This window comes from Adiantum capillus-veneris, chromosome 16 (genome assembly GCF_014529385.1).
Source record: "Adiantum capillus-veneris isolate H3 chromosome 16, ASM1452938v2, whole genome shotgun sequence".
Classification (NCBI taxonomy): Eukaryota; Viridiplantae; Streptophyta; class Polypodiopsida; order Polypodiales; family Pteridaceae; genus Adiantum; species Adiantum capillus-veneris.
The window spans coordinates 1,401,535-1,412,719 of NC_140946.1; the positions used below are offsets into that span (position 1 = coordinate 1,401,535).

Below are 11,185 nucleotides of genomic sequence, written 5' to 3' on the forward strand. Positions count from 1 at the left end.
TGGAAGTGCCATTGCACCCCGGCTTCTGAAACTAGAATAACTACTCATTACAAATGACGTTTATAGCCATAATCCGCAGCATTTCATAACTCGCAAAAGATAAGACTTTGGTATGAAACTTGAGTTATGTTGTGTTGTTGACCCAGCGGTCAACAACAGGCTATTAATGATGCCCCTATGCTTGTTAATTACCTTGTTTCTAGGCTTCAGCAAGCCATGGGCAATCCATTCCTCCAAAGTGAAGTGCAACGACAGTTACGTGCTCATGGGATTCTCCAAACTCCCCACCAAGAAGAGAGAGTACCTAGGAAGCCTCCTTATGAGACTTGCAAAAGAGACCTCTCTCTGATAAGGGAGGACGAAGAGGATCCGTATGAAGGGCTCAAAAATCTACTACTTGACAACACATCTCCTTTTGAAAGGAGAAATCAAGTTTCAATGGTAGAGCCCCCACCAAAAGAACGGGAAAGAAGTGAGTCTCTTGCCACCGATGGAGATGGTTCCACGAAGACGGTGGACCAAATGCTTTCCAACACCCCCTAAATGGAGAAGACCATCGCACACTTCTCCATACCATAATTCAAAGAGGGATGGCAGAAAACAAGAGAAGAAAAAGGAGAGAAAGAGGTCACCCTCTTCTCCATCTTCTTCATCCTCTTCCTCTTATGAAGAAAGTGATGGTGTAGACAAGGAGGAACAATGGAAGAAAAAAGCAAGAAATCAGATTCTTCCTCTTGTGAAGAAAGTGATGGTGCAGCTTTTGAACCACCAAAAAGAAGAGGCCATAGGAAATCCTATGCCATATGGAAGAGGTTGTCCAAGCTCAAATGGTTCAAAGAGGGAGGAAAGAACATCTCTTTCCTTACCTACGATGGCACCTTTGGTGCTACGGACAAAGTTTTGGCCTTCATCCAACAATTCGATGCGGCGTTTGGAGATGAGGGCTTCACGGAGTCCTCTAAGATACACCATGTATCTATGCATTTTCAAAAGTCCGCCAGGCAATGGTGGTCTAGCCTACGGGAAAACCGTGAAGCTCCACAAACATGGAAAGCTTTAAGGGCTTCCATCATGAAGCAGCTTTTGGCTACCTATAACAAAGACAAAGTACTCATCAAATGGAGAAGCTTGAAGCTCTCGCCCTACGAATCTATTCACAAATATGTAGACAAGTTGTGGGACTTACATCTCAAAGCCTCTGTCTTCAAAAAGATGGATTTTGGAGAGCAAAAACAACAATTTTGTGTGGGTCTAACTGAGGATATGATGGAGTATGTTAACTCCCAAAGGCCACGCACCATATATGCAGTCATACACCATACCATGGTGGCTTCACAAATCAACTTCCAACAAGGGGCTAAGAGAAATTTTAAGCCCGTGGAGAACAAGGACCGTAATAAAGAGCCCAAGGGGAAGGACAATGTCCAAAAGTCTCCTAAAGGAAACGCCAACAACAACAAAGCTAAGGAGAAGGGAGTTTATAAAGGCAAAAATAAACTCTCTCCTGAAGAGCTTGAGTGTTATCGTAAAGATGACCACTGTTTCAAGTGCAGGGAGCAAGGGCATGCCTATCATGCTTGTCCCCACAAGAATACATGAAATGAGCCTCCTAGAGCTACCTTAGATGAAATCCAAGAAGAGGATGCACACCACAAAGGATCTCCTCTATGCCATGCTTGGGGAAAGTTAAGAGAATATGATGCTTTTATTCTCTTTGACCCTGATTCTACTCACAGTTTCATATCCACAAAGTTGGCCACCAAGCTAGGCATCCAAGCCTATGATATGGGAGATGTCCTACCCGCCGATGGTGCTTTCAAGGGACAAGAAGCCTTAGTCACTCCCTTAATTGGAAAATTAAGGCTCCATGTACAAAGCTATGTGGACAAGGAGGACTTCTTTATCTCTCCTCTCAAGCATGAGGATGTAATCCTAGGGGCACCATGGTTTGATCGCATGGCTGCCAATGTTAAATTCCTTGAAAGGAAAATCTACTTTAGGTTCAGGGAAAAAGATATGTACATAGATGCTAAGGAGTTGGGTAACACCATACCCATGGTAAATACACAAGCTTTCAATAAGTTAATACAGAGCTCTATCTCTGTGTACATGATTTTTGTTAAAGATTCTCAAAATGAACCTAATCATTTAGCAAAAGAAAATATAAACAATCACAAGGAATTAGAGTTATCCAATTCTCTCAAGGGATTTCGAGGTGTTTTTATTGACGACATCCCTTGTGAACTACCTCCTAAACGAGGCAATGATGACCATGAAATTGAGCTTCTTCCAAGAATTTCATCGCCTAATAAACCTCTTTATAGAGTTTCTCAAGCTCAACAAGAGGAGATTATGCGGCAAGTGCACGAGTTAGTTGAGAAGGGCATGGTTAGGCCTAGCTCATCTCCATTTTTTTCAGCCGTGTTATTAGTGCAAAAGAAAGACGACACATATCTATATGTGTTGACTATAGAGCACTAAATAGGATCACTATCAAGAATAGGTTTCCCATTCCACGGGTAGAAGACCTATTTTGATAAGCTACAAGGGTCAGCCTACTTCAGTAGGATTGACCTAAAAAGTGGCTACCATCTAATAAGGATAGTTGATCAAGACATTGTAAAGACCGCATTTTGCACTATGTTTGGTATTTATGAATACATTGTCATGCCTTTTGGCTTGACCAATGCACTAGCCACATTTAACCGCTTGACGGAGACGCTATTCATGCCTCACCGAACCTTTACTGGAGTGTTATTTTGTAACAGAATTGATATTTTGATGATATACTTGTGAAATATTTATATTTTGATGAAGCATTGCAATGTTGATTTGAATTGTGGAATATGATCACTTGTTGGGTGTTGTGTGAGCAGATCAGTGATTGGCACGTGATGGACAATAAGGCGATAGCACTTATTCGGAATAAAACTGCCACCATTGGATTTTCTGTGGCAAGACTTAGTATTTATGGTTTAGTTATAAGTTGAGATGTAGACAACTATTAATTGTTACATTGAGCTCTTTATGAGCCATGACTATTTTATGCCCAAGTGTGAATTGGATGTAACTCATTTTTGAGCATGAACTTCTCTAGCTATAAATTAATTACGTGCAAGAGGGACATGCTCACTCTTGCACGGGGGGAGATTGCACCCAGTGCTTCTTCTCTTCTCTCCTCCCTCCTCTCTCATGGTGCTCGCGTAGCACTCCGTTCTAGGAGGTGCGTCTGCACGTGTTCTCTCTCTTTCGTTCCCCTCTCTGTCTTTCTCTGTCGTATGGTGCTCGACTATGGGTTTGTACAAGTAGACAGGTACGTAGATTTATTCGTTCATGCCTTGCCATGCACTATTTCGAGTATTTTGCAGGCATCTCTACGCGTCCGTTGTAGTGGTATCAGAGCGTAGATCATCGCTCCTGGCGTACACGAATCATGGCAACAAGGATCTTTATGCACAATTAACATGAAGATGAGTTTTCTCTTTTACAGTTATCTCTGATTATATGTCACGGCTCTTATTTGCTCTAGGACAGGAAGAGGTCTATTTTTTTCTGTTATTGAAAGCCTTCACGCAAGTATCGAGTAGTTTTTGTATAGAGGATGAATAGAGCCTATGTGTACTATTTGATTAGTCGACATAATCTATTGTTAGAGTAGAAGATATGGTACTTAGATAGGAGTATCTATGTGTAAGAATCAACAAATTTTAGAATTTGGAGAAGGCGCGACATCCGAACGATTTTTTTTTCTTATTCGTATTATGGGACACATCCCCTAAGGACAATATTTATAATGACATTGTTTAATTTTTTTTACTTTTTCACACAATACAGCAGGCATGCAGGATATGTCGGGTCGCTGTCGTGGTCGCCCCCTCTCCCTCTCTATCTCTGTGTGGCGCCAGCCCCACCATGCCCATCCATGAGCCCACCTCAACCCTTTTCACCTGCGCGGCTCTGACTCGGGCACGCATTCCTAGCCACTTACGAACAGCTGGGTCGGACTAGACCTCAGCACACCAATTCCTCCCAGCCGGGCCCGCAGCACACATGCGCAGAACCTACGCAGCAGTAGTCCATCCGACTTCGTCGGCTTTTCCTGCATCGTCCTGCAACGCCGGCCTCCTCCTTGCTTTATGCACCATTTTTTATTATTATTATTATTTCCTATGGTTTAACCACTTTTTCCCCACCCCCACTCCAGTTCGCCCTCATCTTCACCTTACTCTGTGGCGCCCGTGACTACTCCACCAACAGTCACCTCTGAATCATCTCTCTCTTTCTTCCCTGCATGCAACCCCACCTTTACTGTCTCTCTCTTGCCCTCTCATATTCCCCAAGCCCGCCACAAGTCTCAGCGTCTGGTAACCTCTCCTTTTGAATTACCATGCAACGGTTCTGGAAAAAAAAAAAAACAAAAACAAAGTGACACTTCTAGCAACGGCATACATTACTTTTACTACCTTCAAAACAACAACAGAGATTACCACCGTTTTCAAAGTTCATGTTTTGCTCTAAGATCTGTAGATCCGCTCTCCGGCTACATTTTGATATAAAAACTTTTCCGATCTGATATCGTTTGTGAAAGTTATGGCCAAAACAGTGAAATGCAGTTTAGAATGGTTAAAATGAGTCCAAATTCGAATTTTAAAAGAAGATTTGGGATCTTTGTGACACTGTGAACACTTATGTATGGTCAAAATTACTGTTGGACCCTAAAACTGGCCTAGAGACATCCTACGCGTAGGATGTCTATATGCTCAGAATTTTAACAAAATTTGGTCCAGAGACTCCCTTAAGTCTAGCAACACAATGGTATGCTCAGAATTTCATTTGGACCTAAAAATGGCCTTGAGACATCCTACACGTAGGATGTCTTTTTGCTCAGAATGACTTGAAATTTTCACACCAGCTTCTCCTTGATGTGTTGATCACAGTGGTGTGCTCATAGGTTGGTTTGGAGTCCTAAATCAAGCTAGAGACATCCTACGCATAGGCTGTCTAACTACTCAAATTTTGTCCAAACTTGATCCCAAGATTCTCCTAGTGCTCAGCAACCCAATGGTATGCTCAAAATTGAATTTGGATGCCAATAGGTCAAGATTTGGGCTGCATAAGCTTCTAGTGCACTCCAAGAGTAGGATGTCTGACAATTCTTGTCTTTGCTTGGTAAATAGGTCAAACAAGGTCCAAATTCACTTTTGAAAAAAGTTCTGGAATCCTTGAGACACTTAGAACCTCCCTATATGGCCAAAGTAGAATTTTGACCACTTTATGACCTTGGAGACATCCTACAAACGCGTAGGATGTCTTTTTGCTCTATTTCAGCTCAAACTTGCACTGTAGCTTCCCCTTGTTGTGCTTAGCTCACAGCTATTTTTACTTTTTGATTCTGACACCTATGGGTTGGTCAAATGATCAAGAATTTGTTCCAAAAGCCTGATGTCTGTTCTGATGAATTCCTAAGTCAAATCAACTCCAAATTGGACCAAATTTGCCTAGGAGGCTTATCTAAGGCTATATGACAGCATGGTATGGTCACAGTTTGAATTTGGCCTCTAAATCATGCCTTAGACATCCTACGCGTAGGATATCTAACTGCTTAGAATTGCCCCAAATTTGAACCACAGACTCTCCTTAAGGTGTTGATCACTGTGGTATGCTTAGAATTTATTTTAGAGTCCAAAATCACACACGTTTTGGCCTGTTTGACCCCAGACTTGTCCCACAGCTTCCCCTTGATGTCAGTAACCCAATGGTATATGAACTCCCCTTGATGTCAGTAACCCAATGGCATATGAACTCTTTTATATATACATATATATATGTGTATATATACACATATCTATATATATATATATATATACATATACATATATATATATATATATATATATATATGTATATATGTATATATATATGTGTGTATATATATATACATATATACACACACACACAAACACACACACAGAGAGAGAGAGAGAGAGAACATAACAATTGGAAAGCCCCCACAATTGGGAGCTCCCCTATTTTAACAAGAGAAAAACGTTTTAATGTCAGTTAAGCTTAAGCTACATAATTATGTTGGGCATTGCCTAAGTTACGGTAAGCTAGTAAAATTTATGGTGTGGCTTAAACTTCCCTACAAACAAAGCCTCCTAGTAGTGAATACACGAGGAATGGAGAAATCACATTACCAAGAACATAGTTCATTTTTCAAATGTACAAGAAAAATTACATAGTTCATTTCAATTTTTTCAAATGTATTACATATTTATGGCTATATTGTATGGTCCAAATTCTTTTATAAGTTCGAAAGCATTGGAACCAAAGTATTGTAAAAATTGTTATGTGCAATAAGTCGGCTTGGAGCGCTGTGGGTGGAAGGAAAACCCTCTACAATGATAGAGCTGGATCAAAGGAATTGTTGACCTACGGATAGTGACAAGCGAGGTATAGTAAGTATTAAGTGAGAGAATGAATAGCGAGGTATAGTAAGTATTAAGTGAGAGAACAGTAAAGTTTAGGGTTAGAAAGTGCGAAAGATCCTAGAGGTGATAAGTAAAATTGAGAGACATTAACATCAAGCGAGTACGTACTAGAAGTACTTGCTGTTGACATTGAGACTATTTTGTGCTTGACAAAAGTGAATGGGACTCTCATCATGCTTGTTGACGATTTTCTTTTGGCTAGGAATCACAGATGTAGGCTATGTGTAGTCGACTCTAAATGATTAGAAAATGGTTTCGAGCAGGAAGACTGTCTGCCGGAAGGAAAACAATATGTGGGGAGTGGGGAGATCTAGAGGAGCACGCTTCAAAGCTCAAAAACGAAAGCTGGCAAGCAGGGAGAAGAGGTCGAGGACGTGGTCAAAGCTGCAATTTTAAAGAGGAGGAGGAGGAGGTGGTGGTGGACTGGTGGTAGTAGTAGCAAGCCAACGCGGGAAACCCATGATGCGAAATGTGAGGCGTGGGAGCAGCTGATGCCCACCAATCTTGCTGGAAAAAGTGATCTTTATATATATATATTTCCTCCCCAAAAATAGCAAAGATTCAGGTGTCGGGAGCTAATTAAAAGCTTTTTTAAAAACGGGAGGTAGAGCTTAATTCGAGAAATACAAATTCGAGCCTCCAATGTTTTTTTGCTTCTTTCCCTTTATAATTTATAGAAAAAGTCTATACCTAATTAGGACTCTGTGATATTCATTCAAATTTATTCAATAACTAAGAATGGAAAGTCCGTACCCCGTAGGATGGGTACGGCTCCACTTGTTTAGAGTCCTGGTACGGGAGGGTACCCCGTACCGCGGAGGTACTTTCCTTGCGGTTGCTGCCTAATAACTGTTCTCAGTCTGCTGACGTGCGAAATTTGACTTCTGTGGCACTGGCAAGCAGAGCTGCGCGAGAAGTTGCTGTTGCTGCTGACGAGTCGGGGGCGGTGTGGCCTGGCGTTTTTTTTACTTTATAATTTGGGTATAAAGAAAGAGGGTGGGATTGGCCAATAATACCCATTGCCTAAGTTAATTAGTCCTCGTTTAATTGGGCAAGTTCCTGCATGCACTCAACTGCTGCATGCGACCAGTACTAGTAGTACCATTGCCCCTCTCAATGAAAGTACTCCTCCTCATCCGTACAGCACTTCCGAGTTATCCATAACCCAAATCTTATTTCGCTGTGCGCGTACGCGTACTGCCGCAGCTGCTCATCTTCTTCTTCTGCTGCTTACTTACAGAGAAGGATCTTAGAGTTTCTTACAAGATCCTCTTTCACCCCTAATTACACCTCAGTGCCTGCTGCTGCCAAGATGGATAGCTCCGTCCGCGGTGGCAACCCCAGCAGCATTCCTAACACCTCCCATGGCATCTCCGAGCTCGCAGACCAACACTCACGTGTGCTCGAGCTCCCCCCTGTTGCGGTGGCCTCAAATCTTCCGGCTGACAACAACCGGGTGCCTGCAGATGTCGCTGTCTCCGTGCAGCAGAATCCGCATGATGCAGAACCTCACTCAACCAAATTCCCCTTGCCTGTAGATTCAGAATACAAAGCCAAGAGGATCAAGCTCTTCTCCTTGGCGCAACCACATATGCGGAGCTTCCATATCTCTTGGTTCTCCTTCTTTGTATGTTTTGTATCTAGTTTTGCAGCAGCCCCTCTGCTGCCAGTGATCCGTGATAATCTCAACCTCCGAAAGGAGGAGATTGGGAAAGCGGGGATTGCATCAGTTTGTGGCTCCATTGCATCACGACTGGTGATGGGATTTGCCTGTGATATAGTGGGACCGAGGCATGCAGGTGCATGTGCTATATTGTTGACAGCACCCGCCGTGTTCTACATGGCAACTGTGTCCACTGCAACAGGCTTCATTTTGTGCAGGTATTTTCCTATGATTTCTTGCCACATATTACACATGTATACAGCATATGAAGCAAGAATATAGCTTCTTTACAAAACTGTCGGAAATTTTAAGGTTGCTTGCAAATGCAGGTTTTTCATCGGGTTCTCGCTTGCAACATTTGTGACATGTCAATTCTGGATGGCCTCAATGTTCAGCGCACCAATCGTCGGCCTTACCACGGGGATCACAAGTGGGTGTGGAAACTTGGGGGGTGGTGCTGCACAACTCCTCATGCCTGCGCTCTTTGATCTGATTGCCAGTCCAAGTTTTATCGGCTCACCGGGTTTCACTGCCTGGCGCTTATCGTTTTTCATCCCTGGTATCGTGCAAGTATTGATGGGGATCATCATGCTTGCCTGCACCCAAGATACTCCACTTGGAAACTACCGCCAGCTGAGAAAGAAGGGCAACCGCATCAAGGACAGCTATGTGAAGGTATTTTTTACCAATCTGAACTGGTTTCTAGGTCTAAGTTGGCCGCAGAGGAATAACTTGCAAATCGCCCTCTTGTATTGCACACTTCTATTTGGTCTTATTGGATGTGCACAAGCATGTCTTGTAGATCTCATCAATCCACTCTTGTGGTTATGGCTCCTGCAGATCAATTCATTTCTTGATCTTATCCTTGACATGTCTTCTCGTGTTGGTGACAGGTCATTATCAAGGGGGTGAACAACTACAGGACATGGGTGCTCGGAATGATTTATGGGTTCTGTTTTGGCGTGGAGCTTACAATAGACAATGTGATAGCTGAGTACTTCTTCGACAAGTTTGGGCTAACATTATTTGTGGCTGGTGTGGTGGCCTCCATCTTCGGGCTCGCCAATTTTGTTACAAGGCCCTTTGGAGGTGCACTCTCTGATTTTGTCGGGCAAAGGCTTGGCATGAGGGGCCGCTTGTGGGTTCTTTGGATTTTGCAGACATTGGGTGGAGTTTTTTGTATCATCTTGCCCTTGGCTGGCTCCCTTGGACCCGCGGTTGCCATCATGATTGTGTTTGCCATCTTTGTTGAAGGTGCTGGTGGTGCCACCACTAGCATCATCCCTTTTGTCTCTCGCAGGTCATATTTTATCAGTCCCACTAATTGCTTTTTTTGTCATTTTCCAAACCTTGATAATAATCAAAGAATGTACAAGTTTGTCTAGATCTTGCTATTGATGGTGCTGATATTCCCTGTTGTTTAATGTATGTACTGCAGGTCCTTGGGACTTGTCTCGGGCATTTCCGGTGCAGGTGGAAACGTGGGTGCAATGTTGACGCAACTGCTTTTCTTCACCAGTCCGAGCATCTCAATGGAAACAGGATTGACTAACATGGGGATTATGAGTATCTGCTGCACAATTGTGGTGGCAACTTTGTATTTCCCCCAATGGGGAGGAATGTTCTTTGGGCCTTCAAAGAATCCGGATGCGACGGAGGAATCCTACTATGGAAGAGAGTGGTCAGCTGAAGAGGAAAGTTTGGGGATGCACCATGCAAGCATGAGGTTTGCTCAAAATAGCAAAGGTGAGAGAGGTAGGAGAAGATCATCTCTTGCTGACGGGGCTGAGGTGTTGCCCTCATGTAATCGAGTGGCATCTAGTGCAACCCCACGGGCAATGATAAATTTCGAGCGCTGTTGCCTATGTGGCAACAGCCATTGCCATTAAAAAGCTCAGCATTTTTTAGATCAACGGCGAGGGCTAGTGCCACGTAGGGCACTAGCGCTCGAAATTTAACCGCAAATCAACCCCACCTTTCATGTCTTCTCCGCAAGAAAGTGATCTGCGCTTGCCATAATTATATATAATCACGATAAGTGTAAAGGATTGGGTCAGCTCATGGAAAGCTATCTGAACCCTACGGTGAAAACAACCCGCTGTATGTACGACCTATCAATAACCACATGTAGTTGCCATATATAGGAGCTCAATGGACAAGAGTCTAATTAGTTGCAAGAAACTTTTAGTTTATTCCCATGTGTGGAAAGGGAGTTTTTTCACAACTTCTATCCCATTATTGACCGGGAAACATGAAGGGAAAAATGGTTTGGATTGCACCTCAAACACTGAAATTTTTTCACTCGTGGGAAAGTTTTTCCCATGTTCCCTTGTGTTAAGGGAAAAGAGAAACTTTTCCCAATGGGAAAAATGCAGGGAACATTGAGTTCTCCAAGTGGGAAAAAGGACACCCATGAGTTTTACCACGAGGGAAAAAAAGATCCAAGTGGGAAAAAGGACACCCATGAGTTTTACCACAAGGGAAAAAATTGGCTCCACTTTTCCCACTTTACAAATGTGGAGGATAAGTTCCCTTGTCGGAAATGAGACTTTATTTATTCAAAGATTCCTTGGAATTTTATTGTCCCCAACCCACCCTTTGTGCAGCTTGCCAACATACTCCCAGATCCCCCTCCCCCATCCCCCTTCCTGATTGCTTCTCTCCCTCACCAGACCCTTTCTCGAGTCTCAACATGAACACAAGATGCACAAAGAGATAGCAACAGGGGGAGAAAAAGAGAGACGATTTAGTCTATTGATTACAAAAGAAACATTGGCCTGCATAGCTCATGCACTCATGGAATCTGTTCCCTTGTGGTATATAGCATGTACTCTACCTCCCTTGCTCATAGCCACCAAGATTTTGCATGCTTCCTATGCCCTCCCTATTTAAGTTGAGTGCCCGAGCTAAAGATGTATTGGCCAGCTCTACATACCACACAATGTCAATGGCAAGAGCCTTAGTGTTATCAAGCTACTTCTCATAGCAGCCACTGCCAAGCCTATCTCCCCATGATAAGCCATATTGCCAT

At 43.1% G+C, this 11,185-nt stretch overlaps 1 protein-coding gene across 1 annotated transcript; it reads left to right on the forward strand.

The window, feature by feature from the left end:
• The first annotated feature begins 7,538 nt into the window (after positions 1 to 7,538).
• On the forward strand, positions 7,539 to 10,346 carry LOC147438444 (high affinity nitrate transporter 2.5-like). Its single transcript, XM_086484108.1, has 4 exons — positions 7,539 to 8,372; positions 8,484 to 8,829; positions 9,048 to 9,454; positions 9,593 to 10,346. Exons 1-4 carry the CDS (start codon positions 7,804 to 7,806, stop codon positions 10,041 to 10,043), a joined length of 1,773 nt encoding a protein of 590 aa, XP_086340234.1. The 5' UTR covers positions 7,539 to 7,803; the 3' UTR covers positions 10,044 to 10,346.
• Positions 10,347 to 11,185: the final 839 nt, after the last annotated feature.